Source organism: Drosophila ficusphila, unplaced genomic scaffold, assembly GCF_018152265.1.
Source record: "Drosophila ficusphila isolate 14025-0441.05 unplaced genomic scaffold, ASM1815226v1 contig_348, whole genome shotgun sequence".
NCBI classification, from domain to species: domain Eukaryota; kingdom Metazoa; phylum Arthropoda; class Insecta; order Diptera; family Drosophilidae; genus Drosophila; species Drosophila ficusphila.
In genome coordinates, this window is record NW_025064257.1 from 1,549,350 (window position 1) to 1,576,611 (window position 27,262).

At 38.7% G+C, this 27,262-nt stretch overlaps 2 protein-coding genes and 1 pseudogene across 3 annotated transcripts; 1 reads left to right on the forward strand and 2 right to left on the reverse strand.

The window, feature by feature from the left end:
* Positions 1 to 676: 676 nt before the first annotated feature.
* Positions 677 to 7,078, reverse strand: LOC108094809 (something about silencing protein 10-like). The gene is made up of 3 exons (XM_043207877.1): positions 6,958 to 7,078; positions 744 to 1,870; positions 677 to 688 (listed from the first exon to the last, which is right to left on the reverse strand). Exons 2-3 carry the CDS (start codon positions 1,866 to 1,868, stop codon positions 677 to 679), a joined length of 1,137 nt encoding a protein of 378 aa, XP_043063812.1. The 5' UTR covers positions 1,869 to 1,870; positions 6,958 to 7,078.
* Positions 7,079 to 12,600: 5,522 nt separating this feature from the next.
* Positions 12,601 to 14,304, reverse strand: LOC108102189 (annotated as a pseudogene).
* Positions 14,305 to 19,852: 5,548 nt separating this feature from the next.
* Positions 19,853 to 20,523, forward strand: LOC108102188. Of its 2 annotated transcripts, none has more exons than XM_017206891.1 (3): positions 19,853 to 19,966; positions 20,025 to 20,412; positions 20,474 to 20,523. In XM_017206891.1, the coding sequence occupies exons 1-3, from the start codon at positions 19,924 to 19,926 to the stop codon at positions 20,511 to 20,513; spliced, it is 471 nt and encodes a 156-aa protein (XP_017062380.1). In that variant the 5' UTR covers positions 19,853 to 19,923; the 3' UTR covers positions 20,514 to 20,523. The 2 variants fall into 2 exon arrangements, with proteins under 2 accessions (XP_017062380.1, XP_017062381.1); XM_017206892.1 differs by having other exon boundaries at positions 19,903 to 19,966; positions 20,031 to 20,412.
* Positions 20,524 to 27,262: the final 6,739 nt, after the last annotated feature.

Here is a 27,262-nt window from a genome sequence, read left to right on the forward strand (position 1 = left end):
GGTTCCTTTGGCCTTTTTTTATTTTCATAACAACGTTCTACCATTTTAATAAATTGTCGCCTAACATTATAGTCCACTTGATTTCCAATTTCATATTCAACAGATTTATCTTCTATATTAATATTGAATAATTCCTTTTCCACTATACTTATTTCCGATTCCTTAGTATTTTCTAACATATTCTCGTCCATATTATAATTTTGATTACTAACGTTTTCCCAATTCATAATTCTTCTAACATCACTAACTAAATAATTTTCTTCTCCAATTTTACTTAAATCATTTCTAACTACCTGATTTTTACTACTAACATCACTAACTATCTGACTTTTATTTCTAACATTACTAACTATTTGCTTTTCATTACTAATATCACTAAGTATCTGCTTTTCAACTTTCTCCAACGTAACCATTTTCAAAGTGTCCAGATTCAATTTCAAATCACATGCTTCCATAAAATCTCTACCAAGGATTACATCATGACTCATAGATTTATTTGCCACAATAACCAAATGAAAATGTATTTTATTTAAATTCTTTAAGACATAACATAATATTTTTCCATACGTTTCTAAATAACTTTTGTTTAATCCATGATATAAACTTAAAACTGGTAACTTGCAAACATCTTTCGGTACTTTTGAAATTTTGATGAACGAAATTGGGCTTCCTGTATCTATGAGGCATTCTGTAATCAATTTACTATTAGAACTATTCATAAAATTAATTTCAAAATTTCTTACATAATTGTTTTCGCCCACATCTTTAGTTTTGTTCTTCAGGCACTGCGCCACAAAGTGCCCCATCTCACCGCATGCGTAGCACGATCCTTTCTCCCGCTTTGGTTTCCTGCAGTCCTTCGCCCAGTGTCCTCTAGCGTTGCAGTTAAAGCAGCGCATAATATTGTTGTCCTTGCTCTGCAACGAAGTCGCCTCCTTCTTAGCTCCGTAAGGTTTGGGTAATCCAACATCAGCAAATGCACGTTTCAACTGCTTAACATCGTTAAAGCATTGAATTCGTGCCTGAATACGCAGCCCCATGTTGGGAATGCCCTCGATGACTACGCTCAGCAGTTCTTCAGCGTCTATATTTATGCCCTGAGCCAGCATCACCTTGTCATCAGCATAACTTCCAAAACTTTCTCCAGCACTCCACTTCCGTTCTTCGAATTTGCGCCTTGTTTCTAACTTGGATGCTTTCTCGCCAAACATTCCAATCAGGTCATCAGTCAGGTCCTCCATTGGTAATAGTATGCGTTCAGGATTTGCATGCAGCCATAGCTTAGCTTTGCCTTTAATTTTGCTAATCATAAGCATTTTTATGTATTGTCCACTAACACCATAAATACTTCCAATATTAAACATCTGCGTAATCCATTTTCGAGCACAGGTTTCTCCCGAAAATTCATTTAAAACTTCTGTTGCCATTCGCAACGAAATGTCTAAAATCTGACTGGAATTTTTTATCTCCTTCTCTTCTCCAAGTTCTCCGTTGTCGCCGTCTTCGTAAAATTTTCCGCCTCTTCCAGTGTTGCCGTTTCTATCTCTATAACTTCTGCCGCGTTTTCCATCGTTGTTATCACCATCTTCGTTTTCTTTTTCGCCTTTTCCATCGTTATTATCGCCGTCTTCGTCTTCTTCGCCGCCTTTTCCATCGTTATTATCGCCGTCTTCGTCTTCTTCTCCGCCTTTTCTGCCGTTGTTATCGTCGTCTTCGTCACCTTCTCCGTCTTTTTCCTTGAAATTTGCACCATCTCCATCTTCGTCAGCTTCTTCGTAACTGTCCTCTGTATTTTCGATTTCACCATCATCCTCATTATCTTCGTTTCCGTCTTCTCCATTTTTCGAACTTTTAAATTTCTTTTGCATTTCTGTTGGCGAATTATTTAAACGCAAAATAAGTTCTCGCTTTGAACCCGTTGTTGGTAAGTTTAATACACTTAACCACTTTTTTAGTTGTGCAATTGATGCATTGTCAAAATTCATTTTTATTTTATTTAATATTTTTCTCTTTAATATTGGCTCGTGATCGGCCCACTTCTGATTTTGTAGGGATGTGAATGTATATCCCAGTAAAACACCAACACAGTCAAGTTCACTTTTAATATTCTTTATTTTACTTTTTAAGTTCTCGATGGCTCAACTCCTGGTGTTCAACTGACTCCTCTCGACTCTTGCGATCCCAATCAACCCTCGTTTTAGCGAGAGGCAAGAGCGCAAGAGAGTGAGAGCCAGAGCACAGAAAACATGCAGCTGCATATTGTATTTCTTATTAATACACACGATCTTCCCCGTTATACTTAAAGCTACTTCACAATAATGCGCACTTACAAATAATACAAACATTTACACATACATACATATACTCTACGTAGCCATCCTGCTACAATATTTCCTGATGTCATTGTTATTGGCAACGTCGTAGACTCTGGGCTCTTGAAGCTCTTGCTTCTGCATGGGTTCCTTTTCTGATTTCTGATCCTGGTTTTTACGAGTTTCTGACCTAGTTGTAATTTTCATTACCTGTCTGTTTATTGACTTTAGGTCATTTATTGTGATCCTGGACAGCGCGTCCGCCACAAAATTTTTTTTCCCCTTGACGTATGACGCAGTAAAATCGTATATTTCTAAATCTAGCCTCATTCTTGTTAATTTTGAACTAGGGTCTTTCATTGAAAAAAAATAAATTAATGGTCGATGGTCTGTTTTTACTATAAAATGTCTCCCATAAACGTATGGTCTGAAATATTTTATGGCCCAATGGATGGCTGCTAATTCTTGCTCAGTGGTTGACTTGTTGGATTCTCCTTTCGTGAACGATCGAGACGCATATGCAATTGGTAGGTGCGCGCCCCCATGTTCCTGCGTAAGTACTGCTCCGCAAGCGTATTTGCTAGCATCTGTTGTTATACAAAATTCTTTGTTGAAATCTGGGTATTGTAAGAGTTTTGGGCTCATTAAGGCCTCTTTTAAATAATTAAATGCATCATTACAATCTTTATTCCATTCGAAGTGGGCATTTTTCTTGCAAAGTTTTGTTATATGCCTAGAGTAATCTGCAAAATTTTTTATGAATCTTCTATAGTAATTACAGAATGCTACGAATCTACGCGCCTCATCTGAGTTTTTGGGCACTGGATAATTTTTGATTGCTTCGTATTTGTTTTCATCTGGTAATATACCCTTGTCTGTGCACCTATGACCCAGATATGTAACTTCGTGCATAAAAAATGAACATTTTTCTGGATGAAGTTTTAAGTTAAATTTACGGCATAACTGAAATACTTTTGTTAAATTGTTAAACATATGTTGTTCGGAGCATCCTATGACTACTAGATCGTCCATGTATAGGAACGCCTGTGATGGTTCGAGACCGGAAAATGCTAAGGTCATCATTCTCATGAATGAATTTGGTGCCACTTTTAGTCCGTACGGCAATCTCGTATAACGAAATGAACCTTTATTTGTAGAGAATGATGTAAGGTTTCTAGACCTTTCGGACAACTCTATTTGGTGAAATCCGGACATAAGGTCCAAGCAAGAAAAGTATTTAGCCCGTCCTAACTGATCTAATATATCTTCTATGCGTGGTAAAGGAAATTTGTCTGCTAATAATTTTTTGTTTATTTGTCTATAGTCAACCACTAGTCTCCATCGTTTTTCTGTTGAATTTGGTAGACATTTTTTTGGAACCAACAATAATGGACTGTTATATTCTGAAATTGAAGGTTCGACTATAGCATCCTTTATTAATTTGTCAACCTGTTTGTTTATTTCTGGCTTTTCACTTTCTGCATTTCTATAATTTTTTATATATACTGGTGTTTTATCGCTTAAACGAAGTTGTTGTTTATAAAAATTGTTAGCTGATATCGGTTCCGATTCAAGACCGAATATATCACTATAAGTTGTACACAGTTCTGATAATTTTGTTTGGAATTGAGAGGGGAAACATAGTTTTTTCAATACTTCTTTTGTTCTATCATTACTGTACTTGGGTTTGAGTACCTTGGGCTTTTGTATATCATAGTTTTCTAACGACTCGAATTTTATTGTGTTAACATTTAAACTAATTGTTTCGGAGTTTGTATTTAAAAATCGGACTGTTGCACAACCCGTGTTAACTAATGTGCTCGGAACCAGCACACCTTTAAATGGTTCTTGACTCGGAATAAAAACGGACGATTCTTTTGAGTTAATTTTCACTGTTCTAATTACTTCTGCTCTAGATGGCAGTAAGAGAGTATTTTCGGAAACTGTGCATTGGAATTTTTATTGAAAAAGTCAGGTTATTAGGTCTTAATACTAAAGAACCCTGTGAGTCTTGAAAATCTAAAATGCAATTGAACTCTTTAATAAAATCTATCCCCAGAATGCCATCGCATGGAATCGGAAAATCAGGTGGAACTATTTGAAAATCGTGTGGTATAATGACATTTTTTGTTTTAAGCTCCACTAGCGCTAAACCCAAGGATTGTATAGAACCTTGTCCAATTCCCGTTATATTCGAAATTTTAGAACTGTCTAATTCGGGGTACTCTTGATTACGTTGTTTGAGTAATGAAATCTCGGCTCCCGTATCTACTAACAATGTTAAATTTGTGTTGGTTTTTTCATTTTTAACTTTTATGAAAAAACTGAGGCTGATATTGATTTTATATATTTTTACTGTTCTTCTTCTACCGTCAAGGGGTCCTCCTCGTTTTTTTGTGTGACCCTAACACTCCGATTAGAGTTATTTCCGCGGTTTGAGGAGTTTTGGACTCCTTGCGGCGTGGTGTTGTTGTGATAATAGCCACGGTTATTGTAATTACCACGTCCACCACCACGGTTTCCTCTGCCCCGGTATGTATTATTTCCTCGGGAATTGTTATGGTAATACCGATTATTATAAAATAATACGGCGTTTGACTGTCCTGTTGCTTCGGTACAACTGTTTGACAAATTTAGTTACGGCTTCGTTCATGTTTGTGAACGTTCCCGCCTGCATGATAAGTTTTACCTTATCGATTGAGCAGTTTGTTGTCATTGCTTTTACTGCATTTTGGGTGCTATATTTAGATGCTAATTCTAATAATAAACCATCGTTTATATAAGCCCCTTGTAATGCTCTGGTCAAATCTTCTACTTCTTTGGCATATGCATTTGCCGTTTTGTTTTTCTGCTGTAAATTCATAAGTTTGGCTGATAAAACTTCAACCGACTCCCCTTTGACTGATTTACTCAGCTTTGCCACAATTGTTGCTATTGTGTTTTCCTCTCCAATAAGGTTGCGAACATGTCCTTTTAATTTTGTCTTTATTAATTGGACTGCCGTGTTTTCATATGATTCCTTTATTCCATCTACAAGCTCCAAGGCATCTATGAAACTCCGTAGATTTTCTGCTTTGCCATAAAACTCAGGAATGAGTGAAGCCGCAGTTTTTAAGAATCGGACATTGGTTTGGGCCATTGTTGTCTCTTCCAAGTCCTCAGCTATGTTATTAATGTTAGCTGGATCCACCTTTACTTCTGTTTTGCAGACTTCTAATGGCCTTTCGAGCCCTAAGAAATCTTCACAGGTATCTTCCTTAAAAATATCAGCCAACGAATTATCGTGGACGTCTGTGTTGGCAATTGTTATATTTGCCTCTATTTAAAGTTCTCTGGTGTATGGAAAACAATCTCATACTTTTCGAGAGCTTTTCTTACAATAGATATAATCTGATTATGTATAAGTATTACTTGACTTTCATGACAAGTAGATACTGATTCTCGACTTACTGCTATCGCTCTTCTTACTTTGTTGGCGTTAATGATAATTTCGCCCAAATGTTTTTCGAGCGTTTCTTTCCTTATGTGTGTATTTTTATTAACACACTTATAACTTCTCAAAATCTCGGTCTTTTTATTAGCCAAGAATTTTTCTAGTCTTAACCATTGGGTACTCATTAGCCTGATTAGCAATATTTAGGCTGATTTTGAATTGTATATTTCCTGCCAGCATTTCGTTGCGGTCTAGGACAGATTCAACTTTCACTTGAGGAATAGTTGATAGTATTATTGCCTTTTGTGTGCTTGAGCAGCTTATCAATGGTGAAAACCGTAAGCCAAACTCTTCCATGTAGGTACTTATATTCAAAATCATATATTGTCATCGGCTTATTATATTTTCCTAAAATGAACTTACTTCTGTTAACGAACTCTGGGTGTTCTACAATTACTCTCTCTAAAGCCTCCTTAGTTGTAGACATTTCCCTATACCGCTATGATAAAATATTTCCCTTAGTTTTAAAAGTTTGTATTTCATTTCCTCATGTAAGCAAAGATATGTAATATATATATATATATATATATATATATTTTTTTTTTAAATATTTATATATGCATATATAATCGTTTTATTAATTTTCGTGAAGAATATTTTTGAGTTGTTCTCTTTTTTTTGTTTTTTTAAATTGTGTCGAGGTCTTGTGCTTGGCTCATGTGTTCTTTATACAAATGTTCCTTTTGATAAATTTTTTATAAATGTAATGCACTTTAAGCACTACTTGTATCAATAGAGCTACAGTTATTATTATTAAAAGAATATACATGGAGTTAAAAAGAGGAGTGTTGTCGACAATGACATTGTTCACGACATTAGCCGTATTGTCTTTTATTTCTTCCTCTTTTGAGCTCCACAGACCCATTTTTGCTTTATAATGTGATTAATTATTATTATTTTTTTTTTTGTGAGTAGGGGGAATAAGCTGTTTAGTAAACCTATAAATGATGAGGTTATTAGGTGCACAACTTTTAGTTTACATATCGGCAATATTCAAGTTTCAATAGCTTTACTTATATTAAGTTTACACCAAAAGTTGTGTGTTAGTGCAGGAGTTTATGTGAAAAAAATAAGTTGTTAATGAGCTTAATTAGCGCACCCCGCGTAAACGCGTTGCAAGTGCTAAAAAAAATCAAGCGGTGAACTAATTACTTAGTCCGCTTCTTCTTCTCCCGGTGGAGAAGGCAATTTAATTCCTTTAGTCGCTGTTTCAATTTTTATACCCTTGCAGAGCAAAAGGGTATTATAATTTCAGTCAGAAGTTTGCAACGCAGTGAAGGAGACACCTCAGACCCCATAAAGTATATATATTCTTGATCAGCATCACCGTCTGAATCAAAATATGTATGTACGTCTGTCCGTCTGTCCGTCTGTCCGTCTGTCTGGTTCTATGTAAACTAGTCTCTCAGTTTTAAAGCTATCTTGCTGAAACTTTCCCAAAAGTTGTGTAGCTATTGCACGCAGTATATAAGTCGGATCGGGCCGGATCGGCCGACTATATCGGATAGCTCCAATACAAGAGAATGAAATAAAAAAATCTTACGCCGTTGTTTTTTATCAGATCGACTTGATTTCTTCCACATGGCATTTTCTAACTACTATTGAATTTCGGTTTAAATTTTATCAAAATCGGACAACTGTATCATATAGCTGCCATAGGAGAGATCGAAAAATATATATAGAATTAATGGAAATAAATTTATAACAACGTTGTTTTTTATCCCACGAGCATGATTTTTTCAATATCAAGTTTTTTAACAACTCTTATATTGAGAAAAAAGTTTCATAAAAATCGGACAACTATGTATATCTTATAGCTGTTATAGGAAAGATCGAAAAATCTATATAGAAATAACGGAAATAAAATTATAACATCGTTGTTTTTCATCAGATAAGCATGATTTTTGGATAATAATGTTTTCTAACGACTCTTGAATTACGAATTAAATTTGATCAAAATCGGACGACTATATCATATAGCTCCCATATGATCTATAGTCGAAAATGTGGAAAATGAATAGAAAAATCGTCTTAGCTTCAATGTTGTTTAGCCTTTATGCATTTTGTTTGACATATTTTATGACTGCAAGGGTATATAAGCTTCGGCATGCCGAAGCTAGCTTCCTTTCTTGTTCCTGGTTGGTTTGGGGTCTTCCTTCCTTCAAGTCCCCGATGATCACCGCCCGCTCTTTGAGTAGTTTCGCTCGCTTGCCTCCTTTAATTCCTTTAGTCACTTTTCCAACGGTGATACAGCCAGCGGATATTGCTTGCCGTACTAGTACTCTTCTTTTAAATCCAAAATCGTTGGCATAGTGGGCGGTCCTGCCTACCATGCGTTGTAAATGGTTCTTTGCGTTCCTTTTGTAATGATTAATTGTCTTTCTGTTTTATTTCAGATTTTTGTTGTCAGTGGATATCATTATTGTTCGTTTTTTTTTTTTTTTTAATTCACTTTCTCATTTATTTATTTATTTATTTATTTATTGTACTCTGTACTCGGAAGTTGTAAACTTAAGGTACAGGTGGGAAACGGCCATAGCAGCGGTGACTTTCGGCCGATTCTCATTTATTCTTTAGTATCGTTCATTTAGTACTTGACAAAAAAGAAATATTCCGTGTCCTGTCACGGTCGCCATGTACAATTAGATAGTAAGATTGATACAAATTATAACACTGTGCCGTTGTGAGTGGTATTCTGAACTGAACTTTATTCTCAAACATATATTCTTAAAGGCTGAAAACTGAAGTGAGCAGCGATAGGAGTATATACTTGCATTGGCATATTTTCCTTATGTTTATATATACCACGAGACGGCTGGCTTTAAGTGTTAGTTGGTGTGAAGGCCAGTCGTCTCCGTGGGAATGCATGGTCAGCATTTTAGGGCCGGCTCGCTGGCCGGACACTTGAGAAGGAATGCGACGACTCAAATTTGCTCCAGAGGGTCATAACTGGTGACGAATCGTGGGTTTATGGTTACGACGTGGAAACCAAAGCTCAATCATCTCAATGGAAGCTGCCACACGAACCAAGACCGAAAAAAGCGCGCCAAGTTTGGTCGAATGTGAAAGTTTTCTTCGAGTGCAGGGGCGTGGTGCATCATGAGTTTTTGCCACAGGGAAGAACGGTCAATAAGGAATATTACGTGCAAGTAACAGAAACACCCGGATTTGTGGAAGAACAAAAATTGGCTTTTGCACCATGATAACGCCCCTGCTCACACATCGTTGCATGTGCGCGACTTTTTGGCCAAAAACAACACACTAATGATGCCGCAGCCACCGTATTCCCCAGATCTGGTCCCTATGACTTTTTCTTGTTTCCTAAACTGAAGAGGCCCATGAAAGGACGACGTTACGCTACGCTTGACGAGATAAAGACGGCATCGAAGGAGGAGGTGAACAAGATAAAAAAATGATTTTTTGAAGTGCTTCCGTTGGCACAAGTGCATAATATCTCATGGGGATTACTTTGAAGGGGACAAAATAGATATTCATGAATAAATAAATAATTTTTGAAAAAATCGAAATCCGAAATTCAATAGTAGTTAGGAAAGGCCATCTGGAAGAAATCAAGTCGATCTGATCAAAAACAATGGCGTGAGAATTTTTTCGTATGGGAGCTATCCGATATAGTCGTCCGATCCCGCCCGTTCCGACTTATATACTGCAATAACTACACAACTTTTGGGAAAGTTTCAGCAAGATAGCTTTAAAACTGAGAGACTAGTTTAAAGAGAAACAGACAGACGGGCAGACGGACAGATGTACAGACGTACATATATACTTTATGGGGTCTGAGGTGCCTCCTTCACTGCTTACAATCTTTTGACTGGAATTATAATACCCTTTTGTTCTGCAAGGGTATAAAAAGTTTTTTTTCTTATTCAATATGTTATATGGGTGCTGTTAAGAGCAAACCGCCAGCACCTTATCAGGTGCACATGAATGTACCGCTACACCTGCAGATCTCTCATCCGCTCTTCAAGCTATTCTTATCTTATCTTTGTTATCTCATCTATTGTCTATGTTATCTATTTAGCCAAGCTACGTTAGACAACTTCTATTGGGTTGGCAAGAAAGTCATGTCGTTTTTATACCCTTGCAGAGCAAAAGGGTATTATAATTTCAGTCAGAAGTTTGCAACGCAGTGAAGGAGACACCTCAGACCCCATAAAGTATATATATTCTTGATCAGCATCACGAGCAGAATCGAAATATGTATGTACGTCTGTCCGTCTGTCCGTCTGTCCGTCTGTCCGTCTGTCCGTTTCCGCGCAAACTAGTCTCTCAGTTTTAAAGCTATCGTGCTGAAACTTTCCCAAAAGTTGTGTAGTTGTTGCACGCAGTATATAAGTCGGAACGAGCCGGATCGGCCGACTATATCGGATAGCTCCAATACAAGAGAATGAAATAAAAAATTCTCACTCTGTTGTTTTTCATCAGATCGACTTGAATTCTTCAAGATGGCGTTTTCTAACTGTTATTGAATTTCGGATTAAATTTGATCAAAATCGGATAACTCTATCATATAGCTGCCATAGGAGAGATCGAAAATTATATATAGAATTAATGGAAATAAATTGATAACATCGTTGTTTTTCATCAGACAAGTATGATTTTTGGAATATAGAGTGTACTTACGACTCTTGAATTACGAGTTTAATTTGATCAAAATCGGACAACTATATCGTATAGCTCCCATATGATCTATAGTCAAAAATATGGGAAATGAATAGAAAAATCGTCTTAGCTTCGATGTTGTCTAGCCTTTATGTGTTTTGTTCGACATATTTGATGACTGCAAGGGTATATAAGCTTCAGCTTGCCGAAGCTAGCTTCCTTTCTTGTTTTCAATATTTTCAAAGATGATTTATTTATATCAGGACTTATAATTAATCAATTATGTATTGGCCGTTTTGTTCGACCACTAATGACCATCTTTCGGGCAGCTGCATAATTCCGCGCTCTAAGAACTTTTGGTCTTTTCCAGCAAAGAATCGAGATAAGTGGTTTTCGACAGCCTCATCTGAATCAAAGATTTTACCATTTAAAGAGTTCTGAAGAGAGCGAAACAAATGTTAATCTGAAGGTGCTAAGTCCGGACTATAAGGTGGATGTGGTAGCACTTCCCAATTCAGCTCCGTTAATTTTTGCCGAGTGACCAAAGATGTGTGGGGCCTAGCGTTGTCATGGTGAAAGACTATACCCTTGCGATTAGCTAGTGCCGGCTCCTTTTCTTTAATTTTTTCCGCCAAATTGAATAGCTGGCGACAGTACACATCTGAATTGATGGTTTCATTCCGTCCCAGCAGCTCAAAGTGCACTACACCCTTCCAATTCCACCAAGCAGACAGCATAACTTTCCTCTGATGGATATCGGCCTTTGATGTGGCTTGGGCTGGCTCATCTTTCTTGCTCCATGATCTTTTTCGTTGGACATTATTGTAAACAACCCACTTTTCGTCGCCAGTAATGATCCGTTTCAAAAAAGGATCGTTTTTAATCCGTTGCAGCAGAGAATAGCAGATGTTGATACGCTTAGTTAGGTGAATTTCGTTTAAGTTATGCGGAACCCAAATATCGAGCTTGCTTACGTAGCCAAGTTTTTTCAAATGGTTTTCAACTGTTGTATGCGACACACTGAGCTTCTGTGACATCTCCCGCGTTGAAAAACGCCGGTTTTCATCCAGCAAAGCCTGAATTTGTTCGTCAAAAACGGCCGATGGTCGACCAGAACGTGGGGCGTCTTTAACTCCAAAATCTCCAAGCCTGAATTTGGCAAACCAGCGCTGACATTGGCGATCACTCATGGCATCTTTACCATACACTTCGCACAATTTTTCGCGAGCTTCGACCGCGTTTTTTTCCTTTTTGGAAGTAAAAAAGCAAAATATGCTGAAAATGCTCACTTTGGTCCTCCATGTTAATTTGCTATAGCTTCCACAAATGTTATCGAATAATTATCAAATTTTCGTCGATAGTACCTAAGACAATAAGCTGTAAAACGATACTAAAAAGTGTGACCCTGGTGCTCGATTAGTCGTAAATAAATTAGATTAAAAACAATTACTAAAAAAAACGACACGACTTTCTTGCCAACCCAATATATAAAGAAGTCGCGCTTACGGTTCAAAACCAATTTCTTATTAATAACTTACACGACTTATACATATTCGAAAACACAACCAAACGATCAAAGTTGCAGCTCACAAATTATAATGAATAATTTACCAAGGGTGGCATATTCGTTGTCTTCCTCATAAACAGGTGCTATTCAATAAAGTTGCCTGAACCGAACTTTCGCGAATTTTATAATGCGTGCTTTAACTATACAATTTTTGGTAAAGTTTCATCGAGTTGCTTAACAGACGTTTGTTTATCTATCGAACAGACGGACAGACGTGTTCACGTGTGGATCGATTCAGATATTTATTATGTATTTCTTTATCAAAAGAGCAGACTTTTTGTTGTGACTGTCTTCAACATTGGATCTCGCTTGATGCGGGAAACACTCGTAGACTTTAACAATTTAAAAGGAGCAAAAGTACTTGACACATTTATATTCATAACCAACGTAAAAATATTAAATGAGCGCTGTGTAATTTTCCCACAAATTGCTTATATGAAACATAAATAGCTTGGCATATTTTCTTTGAAAAATATACGTGTTAAATACAAAGAATGTAAAATGTAGTAAATGATATATAAAGTATGGAATACCATGATTGGTTCAAGAGCTAGCATAACAAATTACAATAATAATTTCAAACTCTAGCTGTTCGTTGCACATAATTTGGAGGGATAAGAGGGGAAACAATGAATGGGAAGGGGCCATGCGTAATGGTTTGGGTTAGTAGCGAATGGGTTGCACAATCCAACATCAGTATTATCTCGTTTTCGTTAGTATGTAAATACAATTTGATTTTGTTCTATCGTGAATTTCAATTAGAAGCATTTAGGAATTCTGTCCCACCACTTGCACATAGTTGGCCGGATAAAGTCCGTATCGGTTCTTGCACAATCCCCGCCACCAGCCGTCGTCGATCTTCTCGATGTGGGTGATCACGTCATCCGGATCAAAGGAGATCTCGTCGTCGTCCGCCGCCTGGTAGTCGTAGAGGGAAACGGCATGGACGCCGGTGTCCTCCAGGTAGTCGGCCAAGTTATCAGAATTTGCGTAGATGGCCTCCTCGGGCGCCGTGACTCCGCCACTTGGAGCGACTACCTCGAAAGCGGCTTCGTTCGTGCTGGGTGGCAGCGGAGAGGCAGCCTTAATCTCGGCCTGCTTTTGGTACAGAGGCTCCTCTTGGGCAACTGGCTCGAGATCGGCCTGAGGCTGGGGCTCAGGTTGGACTTGGACTTGGGCTTGAGGCGTTGGTTCGTGCTTCGGAGATGGGGGATCGCTTCGGGGAGGCGTAGCCACGGTTTCCACCTCAATCTGAGGCACCACATCCTGTGGTGGAGCTGCAACCTTGGCCACTGGTACTGGCTGTGGCTCAGGAGGAGAAGAAACTACAGGAGCAGGAGCAGGTGCAGCTGCAGGAGCTGGAGTGGCCGCTGGCTCTTCCTTTGCCTCGACTTTAACAGGCTGCACCTTGGGAATGACGATGGGTTCCTTGCGTGCAGGTGGAGTCTCCGACACAGGAGATTGCATTTGGTTAAATGCACTGATGGCGTTGCCAATGCCTCAGGTAAGACCTGTCTGGATGGCCGCCCGGTTTCCCTTTGGCGGCGGAGTGTCCGTCGAGGTAAGTGGTGTGTTCTCAGCCACAGTTTTCTTGGCGGCCTCTTCGCGATCCCTCTTGTTCTTGGCTTCGCGCAGATGCTTCTGCTCCTCCGCCCGCTTACGCGACTCCTCCTCAGAATTCTTGACCAGGTTCTCAAACTTGGCCCGCAGATTGGATGGCTTGGCACCTTCGATCACGAGCTTGACCTCAATGTGGTCCCAACCCACGGCTGACTTGTCTTTGCGATCCTCCTGCACACCATCGCTGTAGTCCTTCTGCGAGGCGTGCTTGCCAACTTTGCCCTGGTAGTCATGACCTGCGGCTGACTTATCCATGCGGTCCTTCTCCACGCCAAACTTTCCGCTGTAGTCGTATCCTGCATTCTGATCCTTAAGCAACTGCTTCTTCTTGTCCAGATCCGCTCGCTCCGTCTCCTCACGCAGTTTGTCCATGTCTATAGCGCCGGCTGTACGACCGCTACCGTCGATGGTCTTTGATCCCCAGCACTGCTCCTGCTCGCTGACATCGTTCACAAAGTCCGGATCCGTCTCCCGTCATCCTCCGCGGAGGCGGCACTGGTGGCCTGAATCTGGTGACCGGCGGTTGCCTTCCACATTCTGTTTATGGGTTTCTGGTTACTCGGGCTAATCGCTTATCCTTATCAACCGGTGACTAATTGCAATGGAAATTGGTGACTTAATGCCTTTGGAGCCTTCGAATGTCTGCGTTTTTCAAGGCGAATAAGGGGGACTAAGCAATTGATTCATAAAGACAGGAAAGAGGAGTGCTAATCAATAATATACATATACTAGAGGTCCTGTGCCCGCTTCGCTGGTCAACACAATTTAACAAAATTGACTAATTGATAAAAAGACGAATGCGCTCTAAAGATCCATGCAGAATCGATAAGTCAAGCAATAAAGGCTGATAATAAAATTAAGGAGTTGGTTCGTAAGGTCACAGGCTTTGCGAGCAAACACCTCGGAATTTAAGGAGAATTAGAATTAGAATAGTATCTAAGGATTCTGTTTAGAGGACTGCAACTAATTTGTTGTTTTTTGTTTTGTGATTTAAATGAGATGTGATTTTTGTATTTGGGTTGCTGAGTATTATTTGATTTATGTTTAGGTACAAAGTTTATGTATTCTTGTAAACACGATCGCGACCGACAATTTGGCGAAACGTGTGCTTGCGAGGGTGAAGCGACAACGAACGAAAGTTGAATGTAATAAGTTAAGAGTGGCGAATAAAGAAGTGATAATGAAGATAGAGAAAATAGATAAGCAAAGTTAGGTGCGATTGCAATTAGACGGGTGTTGGTAAACAACTTTACGCTTACGTTACGTTACATTAGCAGTTAGACTTTGAATTTTGAATAGAATTTACAAGTTAGGGGTTCTGCTCCGAACAGATTCCATTAATGAAAAATTATACAAGTCTGCAAAGTAAACTGGCCCATGTTCGAGAATTTAAAGTTTTTAATCAACAACGAATTTAACAAAATTGACTATTATTTTGCAAAATTTTTCATATATTATATAATATATGAAAGTATAAAAATATGGTAATTTAACACTTTTCCAGATTGACTTTTTCACTTGCGCAGCACAATCCAGCCGTTTGTGAATACACTTGTTGCTGGCTTGGATGTCTTGTGCGGCGGCCAATGTTTGCACGTCGTCCTCTAAGCATTTTGGACTATGGACAGAGTGGTGAATTTATCCTCAAATGCACGATCCACATAATTTACACAGTTCAACTTACCACCTTAAAGACAAATACCTGCTATTAAAATTATATAAAAACTAGAGGTCCTGTGTCCGCTTCGCTGGTCAACACAATTTAACAACATAATAGTGTTAAGTAGTTTCCTGACTGGTATATGACTCAGTCTGTCCAGGATCGCTTACAGACTGCGGGACTGTCGGAAATTTGGTAGAGGGTGAGCCGACTGAGATGGAGGGGTCGAGCTCACGGTAGTGTGGGTTGCAAAGAGAAAAATATGGGAAAACAACTGAGACTGGTAGACTGGCTGCCAGGGAAAGCGGGTGGTGGCCGAGGCTTCTCGCGCTAGCGGCTGAAGGCGATGAGCTCTTGGACACAGAAGCTGGGCGCCTGGCTGTGATCACCGGGAGCGGCACACGCGGGAGCAGAGGCAGTGCGCCTGGCTGCGGTCACCGGGGTGCACGCGGAGAGGGGCGTGGCACACAAGCGGGAGCAGAGGCAGTGCGCCTGGCTGCAGTCACCGGGATCCACGTGGGGAAGGGCGTGGCACGCAAGCGAGAGCAGAGGCTGGTCGCCTGGCTGTCGTCACCGGGATCCACGTGGGGAAGGAAGTGGCACACGCGGGAGCAGAGGCTGTACGCCTGGCTGCAGTCACCGGGATCCACGTGGGGACGTAGACGGGACCCTGAAATTGAGAATGGCTACTGGCTCTAACTACTGGGCATGGGGAATTTAATCCGCAAGCGAGATTTCCCAATTTCATGTACAAGTGTTTATTTTTATGCCATGATAGTGGTCCCTGACTATACCGCACTCCTTATGTTTTAGCGCTACTCACTCAGGCAGACATAGCAGGCCCAGGGCGGGGGTGTGGTTTGAATCCTCTCGCTGCTGGAGCGGGGCCTCTTGCCACGTGGGTTCTGATCGCGTGCCGTTGCGCAGAGCCGCGACGAGCGGGTGCCGAAAAGTGTGTCCTTTCCAAACTGGGCCTCGAAGATAATTCCAGAAGTAGGTGATGAGCGGGTGCACTTTCGCGGATTCCGGAGTTAGGATTGTTTTCCATTTCGTCGCGAGACTTGGAACGGGGCCTGGCACGTGGTCCAGTGATGCGGAGCGCAGAGCCGTGTCGAACGGGTGCCAAAAAGTACGTCTGATCGAATCTAGGCCTCGGAGATAATTGAAGTCCTCTCTGACACCGAACTAATTGCCAGCCAAAGTTCTTGCACTTCTGTCGCTTCTCTGCCGCCGTCCTCTGCCCGTACGATCGCGCGCAGCGCTTGCACATTTCAAGTGCGTATGACTCTCGCTCGCTCAGCCGCCCTCTGCTCGCTCGAGCGGGGCCTGCCCTTGCATAGTGTAAGTGTGTCGTAGACGCATTTTTGGGCTTCTGCTGTCGCTCTGCTGCCCTCTGCTCGGGTGATCGGCGCCAGCGTTGGCCTATGCAAATTGCGTCGTGGGCTTAATTTCGGATGCTCTCTCTTGTTCTGTCGTTTTTGTAGGTCAAGTTCACGAGGCTTACGCAGTCTCGGTCCTCAGCGGGTGCCTCTCTCTCTCATCGCTGTCTTTATCTATGCTCTGGGTCTCCACTTCGTTGTGTTCTCTCCGCCCCTTGCTGCTTAGAGATGGTACTTGTTGTGCTTAGCTTAGACTTATTTATTAACCAAAATGAGGGAACTTTATGGTTTTGAACTATGAGAAACTTAGAATTAGAAAAAAATTGTACGGCCAATTCGGGTCGTTACAATAGTCAATGTTGCAACATTTTTCAAATATATGGAAGTATAGAAAGATGGTGATTTAACACTTTTCCAGTTTGACTTTTCCACTTGCGCAGCACAATCCAGCCGTTTCTCTTTTAAACTTTAACGCCATGCAATATCGGTATATAGTCGCCATTGGTCCAATATCTAAATTTTCATTATCGCAGTAGTTCGCAGTGGGATCATGTTGGAATGCCAAGCGATTGGATGATGCCAATGATCTCCATGTGCTCATTTGTCTTTCTTCGCTTAAGTGTTGTGAATATACTTGTTGCTGGCTTGGATGTCTGCGGCCAATGTTTGCACGTCGTCCTCTAAGCATTTTGGACTATGGACAGAGTGGTGAATTTATCCTCAAATGCACGATCCACATAATTTTCACAGTTCAACTTAAATTGAATAAAAATTTTTTTTTTCACAATTTCACAGTGAACTCATTACCCGTTTGTCCATGAAATTAACTGAGCAGAGAACACTAAGGTTTGCATAATATGTGAAAAAACTTAATTCACTTGGAAATGATAAATGAAAACCACAAAAATTGAGTTAAAATCCTGTGGTAGCGTGTTTGTCAGTGTGATGAGGTAGCAACTCACTTTATATGCGACAATATTGCAATTTTCTTACGGATCCCTAATTTTTTCAAAATAAATTATAGCCTATTTTACTCCACGATAATGTAGCTTTCTATCGGTGAAAGAATTTTTTAAATAGGACCAGTAGTTCCGGAGCCTATTCGTTGCAAACAAACAAACAAACAAACAAATTTTTCCTTTTTATACAATAATATTAGTATAGATTTTTTTTCACAATTTCACAGTGAACACAATATCGGTTTGTCACATGAAATTAACTGAGCAGAGAACAGAGCAGTTTGCATAATATGTGAAAAAACCTAATTCACTTGGAAATGATAAATGAAAACCACAAAAATTGAGTTAAAATGCTATGGTAGTGTTTGTCAGTGTGATGAGGTAGCAACTCACTTTATAGCCGACATTATTGCAATTTTCTTACGGATTCCTAATATTTTCCAAAATAAATTATAGCCTATGTTACTCCCCGACAATGTAGCTTTCTATTGGTGAAAGAATTTTTTTAAATCGGACCAGTAGTTCCGGAGCCTATTCGTTACAAACAAACAAACACATTTTACCTCTTTATAATATTAGTATAGATACTTTATGGGGGCTGAGGTTGCTCTTTCACTTTGTTACAAAAATTCTGACTAAAATTATAACACCTTTCCTCCTCAGGGAATCGCTACTACTTATTTGACTGGAAGCACACTTAGCACACTGTGTTTAAACTCACTTTGAATTTATAAAAAAAAACAAGAAAGGAAGCTAGGTTCGGCAAGCCGAAGCTTATACACCCTTGCAAACACAACAATTATTTTAGAAAAAATTTGAAAAATAGGCACTGGTAAAACTAAAAATAAAAATTAATTAATTCTCCTAGTTTCATTAAATTTTATTAGTAATTTTAAAATTTCTTAAAAAACCTGTAACCAACCTGTAACATTCCCATATTTTTATACCCTTGCAGAGCAAAAGGGTATTATAATTTCAGTCAGAAGTTTGCAACGCAGTGAAGGAGACACCTCAGACCCCATAAAGTATATATATTCTTGATCAGCATCACGAGCAGAATCCAAATCCGTCTGTACGTCTGTCCGTCTGTCCGTCTGTCCGTTTCCGCGCAAACTAGTCTCTCAGTTTTGAAGCTATCTTGATGAAACTTTCCCAAAAGGTGTGTAGTTATTGCACGCAGTATATAAGTCGGAACGGGCCGGATCGGCCGACTATATCGGATAGCTCCAATACAAGAGAATGAAATAAAAAATTCTCACTCTGTTGTTTTTGATCAGATCGACTTGAATTCTTCAAGATGGCGTTTTCTAACTGTTATTGAATTTCGGATTAAATTTGAACAAAATCGTATAACTCTATCATATAGCTGCCATATGAGAGATCGAAAAATATATATAGAATTAGTGGAAATAAATTGATAGCATCGTTGTTTTCTATCCCACGAGCTTGATTTTTTGAACATCAAGTTTTTTTAACAACCCTTATATTGAGAAAAAAGTTTCATAAAAATCGGACAACTATATCTTATAGCTGCCAAAGGAAAGATCGAAAAAACTATATAGATTTGTTTATAAATAAAATGATAACATCGTTGTTTTTCATCAGACAAGTATGATTTTTGGAATATAGAGTTTTCTTACGACTCTTGAATTACGAATTAAATTTGATCAAAATCGGACAACTATATCATATAGCTCGCATATGATCTGTAGTCGAAAATATGGAAAATGTATAGAAAAATCGTCTTAGCTTCGATGTTGTTTAACCTTTATGCATTTTGTTCGACATATTTGATGACTGCAAGGGTATATAAGCTTCGGCTTGCCGAAGCTAGCTTCCTTTCTTGTTTATTGTTGTTTTATTATATTGGAGCTATATAAAATAGTCGTTCGATCCGGTCCGTTACGGTTTAACGTTTCGCTAAGAAAGCTTTTAAAAGTTAGACTGGTATGGGTTGAAACCAACAGACGGACAGACACATTTGTAGATCTCAGATGGTGATGCTGATCAGGAACACGCATACTTTATGGAATCGAGTGTTTTGCCTTCGCACACTAAACATTTTTTAAACGTTTTACGATTTTATTGCTTTTTTAATTAATACATATATTTTTCCGTCAGTATACTGTCGCTTGTGATGATATTAAAGATTATATATATAATACTTAATAAAATCAAAAGTTCTTTCTCTATCTATTCCAATTTTTCGCCTGACATTTAAAGCTACTTAAGTAATACGAATGCATTAAAAAATATTTTTTCCACGTGAAATTAGTTTTGCCCCGTTTTTAAACTTCATTCTGTAAAAGCAAAATGAAGCTTCAGACTTTTTGGCTTATCATTATTCTAAAAGCTGGTAAGGTCTATCTAATATAGAATTTAAAAAAATATTTAAAAGCTTAACTTTGTTTAAGGTTTAGACGATTGCGGTCTAAAGAGCCATGCAGAACTGATACGTCAAGCAATAAAAGCTGATAATAAAATTAAGGAGTTGGTTCGTAAGGTCACAGGCTTTGCGAGCAACAACTCGGAATTTAAGGAGAATTATGAGTATCTAAGAATTCCATTAATGGAAAATTATACAAGTCTTCAAAGTAAACTGGCCCATGTTCGAGAATTTAAAGTTTTTAATCAACAACGACTTCAGTTAGAGCAGCAAATAATTTTGGCCATTTCTAAACTTAACAGCTCGAAATCTGAAAACTGTGTCAAAGATTTTAAAAAGCTTCGTAAGCATTTAGTTTCAAAGCTAACCGATACTAACATAAAAAAGCTTGAGGCTCTAAAAGAGGCAGAAAAAAGGTACTTATTGATAAAATATAGATAATAGCGAATTATCAACAATATTTTTATACCCTTGCAGAGCAAAGGGTAATTTCAGTCAGAAGTTTGCAACGCAGTGAAGGAGACACCTCACACCCCATAAAGTATATATATTCTTGATCAGCATCACGAGTAGAGTCGGAATACGTCTGTCTGTCTGTCCGTCTGTCCATCTGTCCGTCTGTCCTCCACGAGTTATAATATGTTCGTAGATGAAATTGGTATTTTTGGTTGGGAATCACTTTGACTTGTAATGTTTGAATAAAACGACCGGTTTGTTTGAGTTCAATATTCTGACTCATTTTGTATTTTCTCTTTTGTCAACTCGTTGGTTCTTATTCTAACATAAAATGCTGATCTAACGGAAAGTGCTTACTCTATGGATCTGAAGTGGGTCGTATAATTGGAGTAGTTAAGTAGAGTGGATAAGTGGAGCGGATGCTATTGTTTTGATTAGTTTGGGATTCGATGCATTGGTTATTAGTAGGGCGATCGGGTGGCCTCTTAAATGTTTGCTGAGGCTGCGTGACGATCGGGTGGCCGCTTAAGTGTTTTCTGAGGCGGCGTCTATCAAAGTCGTGGTGGTTTTGGTGGGGGACCGCCGAGGCTAATTGTTGAGACGGTAACTCCTCCCCCATCACACTGAACTACCGACCATAACGGAGCGATGGTTGGTGTGAAGGTAGCAGGTGAAGTAATGGTCGATGTGAAGGTCGCAGGTGGATTAATGGTTGGTGTTAACGTCGCAATTGGTGAAGTTGGTGTGAAGGTAGTCGTCCTCTTTGAGAAAATGGCCACGGCCAACAATTAACATGATTAACAGTATGTTGCTGTTGTATGTATAGTGGTTCCCACTTGTAGTCTGTTGATTTGTAGTTTCGTTTCTATATCTTCCATCTTTAGTTCGTGAATTCCCAGTTCTTGTGTTGTTCTATTCTTGTTGATAGTTCCGATGTGTGGTATCTCCAGATTCCATTTTGCTGTGCCAAGCCTCTCTGTTGCTTCGTACTGGACGTTATTTATCATCAGGGCTAACAGAGTTATGTTTTTAAATGAAAAAATATTTATTTCCATATTTTCGCCTTTTTTTCCTATAAATCCATATTTTACACAATCACTTGAATAAATCCATATTTTGAGCATAAAAGGGTCTGAAAACCTATAGAAAGATATGTTTGGCTCAAATATTATGAAATTTCTATTGTTGCCTTATACTCGATAATAAATAATGTAGACAAAACATCGTTGCGTCGTTAATCAATCAAAATATGTATCATCGAATGTAACAATTATGATGCAGTTTATATTTTAAGATTCAGTTTTTATTCCATATTTCATGCTTTCAGTTCTTATTCTTCAGGACATATCGCGAATGTTAGCAGGAAATCTCATTGATAGTTCTACAGAATTCCTGAATTTATCACCTGCTGAACTGAATGCATATGCAAATGCTCCTGTTACATCTTGCGATGTTGAGCGTTCATTTTCATCATATAAACACATATTGAGTGACAAACGCCGTAGTTTTGTTTTTACTAATCTGACACAACATGCCATATTGTTCTGCAATGATCTTTAAGACAAACGGCGCACTTTTGTTTGTAGCGATTTCTAATTGTTCATTGTCATAAAAAGTTAATATGATCGATATAATCGTCTACGTTTATCCATTTTTATACCTATATTTATCCCTTTTTTCGTCTATACTACCTATATTTATCCATTTTATTCCATATTTGTCAACTTTTTCGTCCATATTTCTCTATTTTTTCGTCCATATATCCATACATATTTTTACGTTTTTAAGAACATAACTCTGTTAGGCCTGTTTATCATAGTCTTGCATTCGTTGAACTTGATTAGCGCTGATCCATTAATTGTTCTCTCCTGTCCACAGTTCGTAGGCAATTTCACATTTTCTCCGTTAAAAATGGCGATATACCCTTATTCCGGTTCAAAAATCTTGGTTTTGAGCCCAGCATCCCTCGTCTCGCAATCCGCTGATCAGTTTTCTTATACAATTTTCATTAACTTGGTTTACAATTTTATCGTTCTTACATATATGACATTTCTTACTTGATGACATTTATTCTTATAGTAGTAGGTTTCTTCATTATTCATTGCCACATATTCTGGCGTTATTACAAATTCTGTCCTATTCATAGGTAATGCAATTATTATATGTAGAGAATATGTTCCATTTTTTAAACATTGGTAATTTTATTGCTTTTTTTTTTTTTTTTTTTTTTTTTTTTAAATAAAAAATAAGTTTTATTTACGTCGATCAGCCAACCTAATGGCTATAATACGTAGAGCATAACAAAGAACAGATAACATGAAAACAATAACAGGAGATGTACAGTAACAATTACTGTTTCAGGACTCGGGAAACCATGCGTCCTCTTGTCCAGAGGTCGCCGGGGCGTCTCCGTTTCAGTCTTCTTCGGATAGCTTGATTACGTAGAGACGCTGCTAGGTGGTTTGGGTGCGCTATGAGGCGATCGCTGTAACGACTCGAGTGTCGGTTGATCTGCTCTCTAATGGAGGGAATGTGGAGATCATTAGCTAGGGCGTCGTTTCGAACGTACCAAGGCGCGTTTGCCATCAAGTAATTTTATTGCAAATATAAAATCTGTTTCATTCATTATTGCTTTAAATTCTAGGAACTCATACATGTTTTCTTCTGATGCTATTTGAACGCCCTGTTCCTCTAACTCTTGTATGCATTTGGTTGCTTCGTGTTTGTCGAATATAAATTTTGACATCAATCCCATTTTTGCCAACAATAAACTTTCAGCAACGTCATTTAAGTTTAGTCCCAGCATATCTATTGTTACTGAAATCCTGTCTATGTATTCTAACCTATAAATCCTTTTATCCTCTTCTAAAAACGTCTTGCTTATTCCATTCTTATAATTGTTAATAAACGTGGCTACCCTGCTTTGTTCTTCATTAATATATTTTGTCAAATTTTTAAACATTATGCCGAACTTGTTACCTGTCTTTTCTGGCGAGGTTACGGCCTCTCGCAATCTTTCTTCTTCGTTCTGTATTTTCCTTATTTCTAGCTCCAACTTTTCTGCATCTTCTGCATCGAGATTTCCTGTTATGGACTTAACAACTGATCCTAACCCATTAATTAGTCCCCTCGGCTTCCTTTTCTTAGGGCATATTGTCTCTAATCTTGTTTTAATCATCTGTAATTTGCTTTGTAATACTCTCACAAGGTCTTTTGTTTCTGCATCGTCAGCTACATTTCTGAGTGTCCTTTCTATGTTCTCTATTGCTTCCTGATATTCTTGCAACCTTACAATATGTATTAAGTTCTTATGCGTCTGTACTATCTTTGCAGGTCCTAGATTTATTTGTGCTAGCGGCTCATTTCCTTGTTACTCCCAAATCTCGAGACTCCTTCCTGCGGCCATGGTCATTGACCACCTGTAATTATTATTGTTCGTTTGGTTTGGTTAGTCTTCTAATTTTTTCTTTATGAATTTTCTGGGGTTTGGTAGATGTTAGTGTTAACCCGTTGTCTTCCAGCACCTTGTGTTTTGAAAATCTAGGAGTAAGTTTGTCCCTCCTGTTTTCCTTCCTAAATATTGTAACATATCTCCTGGTTCTACTGGGTTCGGATTTTCCCTGTTTGCATTTGCTGATTCTATTCTTTAATTTTTTTTGCTGTTCCACCATTTCCTTGATTTTCGGGTATAATTCCGCCTGGAATGCATTGATTTTCTGTAAATAATTATGTTCGTTGTTAAACGATATGTTATTCAGAAAATTATGCGTTCTACCCGTAAATAGTTCCTGTGGTGTCAACTTTGTAGCCTAATGAATAGCGTTGTTGTATGTTATGAATGCTTCGTCTAGTATCTCCTCATGTTTGATTTCCATTCTATTTGTTTTCTTTGCCTCGTTAATTAATCTGTATATTTCTGTCAAGGTAGAGTGTTATCTTTCGATTGTGGAATTACTCGTCGACTGCTGGAATGAGGTTGTATGCAGTTCTAATTCGTACTGCTTACAAAAGTCCTTAAACAGGTTTGAAGAGAACTCCCTGATCACATACTATCTTTTTGGGTATCCCGAACAAAGCCATCAAGTTTTTTATCGCCTTTACTATGTTTATGCTTTCTTTTGCTGGGATCGTTTTTCCCCACGCGTATCTTGAAAACTTATCTATTATGGTTAATACATTTTTCTTGTTAACAAAATACAAATCTATATGTACTACTTCCATGGGTCTCTGTGGAGTTTCTGTCAGGCTGTATTTAATCTTGTCGCAGTTATTAATTGTTTGTGCTATAGTCTGTCTCATATGCGGGAAGAACACCCTTCTTTTTAGGTGTGCTAAAGTTTCATCTATTCCCCTATGATTACTCCTTTCATGATAATCCCTAATGACTTGTTCTTGTTGGATTTTCTCTGTAATGTCTGGTAATAATATTGTACATCTTATCGCTTTATATAGCTTACTATACGCAAAATACTTGCAATATACATCCTAGATTGCTATCACTAAGTTATCTGGTATTAATAGTGCTACTGTCCTTTTTGGTTTTAAAAATTCCTTTAATCTACGGCCAATAGTTTCCTCATTAAATATATTTTCTGTCCAGGTTATTCTTAGCTTATTTCTAAATGGAATCTGTTTCTTTATCTTTGATTTTCCACCTTCCTCAATAACTATCTGAATATTAAATTCATTCAATGGCTTCTCCGATATAGGAAACCCAAGCTGTAGGTCTTCCCCTGCGGAGTGAATCGTTTCACCGTTCGTAGCTACTTCTGAGGCATTTTCAAGTACGTTAATCTCCGGCTGGATTCTGCTCAACGCGTCTGCCACTACATTCAGGGAACCTTTTTTATACACTATCTCATAGTCGTATTCTAACATTTGGAGTCTCCATCTTACTAGCTTAGAATCAGGCTCCTTGATGCTCATAAGCCAGGTTAACGGCCTATGATCTGTCACTATCTTGAACTTGGTGCCAAACAGGTAGTGCCTAAAATGTTTAATCGCCCAAATAATGGCCAACATTTCCTTTTCTACTGTCGCGTAATTTACTTCTGCTCCTGACAATGTTCTACTACCATACGCTATTGGTCTATCCATCCCCAAATTCCCTTGGGATAAAACAGCTCCAATTGCATAATTGCTGGCATCTGTAGTAAGGATGAATGGTTTCTCGAAGTCGGGGAATTGTAATATTGGGTCGTTACACAATAAAGTTTTGCACACCTCAAATGTTTCTATGTATTCTACGTCTATTTGTACGGCCTTTTTCCCTTTCAACTGCCTTGTTGTTATGGCTGCGAAATCTCTTATAAATTTCCTGTAGTACCCCAATAATCCTAGGAAGGACTTGATCTGTTTTCTGGTCTTGGGAATCTCAAATTTCTTTTTGCCTAGATTTTTCCCGGGTTTTGTTTGATGCCCGGCTGGGTTACTACATGTCCTAAATATTCCACCTCTTTCCTTAAAAATTCCGTTTTGTCCAGTTGCAGCTTGAAGTTGGCTTCCGTGAGTTTCTTAAAGACTCTTTCCAGGTCTGTGATATGTTCTTGTAGGGATGTTGAATATACCATAATATCGTCCATGTATATTAGGCAACACTTCCCCAGCAATTCTCCGAGAATGTTGTTCATTAATCTCTGGAAGGTCGCCGGAGCATTGTTCAGTCCGAGAGGCATCCTTACGTATTCGAAATGACCGCCTTCTGCCGAGAAGGCTGTCTTCGAAATATCTGCCTCCTTTACTTCAATTTGGTGGTATCCACTTGCCAAGTCCAGAGTTGAGAAGTATTTTGCTCTTTCCAAACTGTCTAGCACATCGTTAATTAATGGTAGTGGATACCTGTCCTTGATTACTTTCTCGTTAAGCTTTCTGTAGTCCACTACCATCCTCCATTTCCTCTCTCCCGATGCATCCTTCTTCTTTGGCACTAGCCAAACCGGAGCACTCCATGGTGAATGGCTATATCTAATAATTTTCTGATCCAGTAGTTTCTCCAACTGTTTCCTTATCTCTTGCCTTTCCTTAAATGCATATCTGTACGGCCTAACGTATATCGGGATGTCGTCCTTCGTTCTTATTTGAAGTTTGACCGCATTCGTGAAAGACAAGTTATCCTATCCCTTCCCTATGAAACACCTTGATGTATTTTTTACAAATCCTTTTCAATTCTGCCAATTCCTCGAAATTAAAATGTTCCGTCCTGATCTTGTGAAACGGTATATCCTTATTTCCGTTTCCTACCTCCTCTATGTTGTTCAGTTCGAAGTGTTGTTCGGACTTGAATTCGATAACATTCAGTGGTTCTTCTAAATATAATTCCTGGTCTACTTCTGCATAATTTGTCACTTCCACTAGGCTCTGTCCGGCTACCGCTGTGTAAATACCTTCTGAGATAATCATGTCCTCTTTTATTGCTGTCTTATACAACAAGAAATCCCCATCCTGTATTTGTACCGGAACGGAAATAACTCTTCTTGCACCTGCTTCTATTGTGTATTCCTCTGTCGGTCTGTATATCTCGAATTGAATTTTTAACTTCTCGCTTGTAGTGTGGAACCACCCCTTTTCTATATCAATAATGGCCCCTAGTTGCTGTAAAACATCTATTCCAATTAGTCCTTCAAAAAACTGGTGAAATTTGAATAGTAGCATTCTTATCTCCCCTACTCCTCCCAGTTCTTTGAACATTGGAAAAATGCTTCTCTCAAAATTTTGTGGGATTGTGTAATTGTTTTAATGTTTATTGGCTCTCGTAATTCTCTTATATATTGTCTTTGTACCTGTTCAGGCCGGATAAAAGAAAAAGTGGAT

Coding starts and splice junctions, on each gene's coding strand:
- LOC108094809 (XM_043207877.1), bottom strand. CDS start 1,868: ATGCAAAAGAAATTTAAAAGTTCGAAAAATGGAGAAGACGGAAACGAA.
- LOC108102188 (XM_017206891.1), top strand. CDS start 19,924: ATGAAGCTTCAGACTTTTTGGCTTATCATTATTCTAAAAGCTG. Junction 19,967..20,024: donor TATCATTATTCTAAAAGCTG/GTAAGGTCTATC, acceptor ACTTTGTTTAAG/GTTTAGACGATTGCGGTCTA. Junction 20,413..20,473: donor CTAAAAGAGGCAGAAAAAAG/GTACTTATTGAT, acceptor ATACCCTTGCAG/AGCAAAGGGTAATTTCAGTC.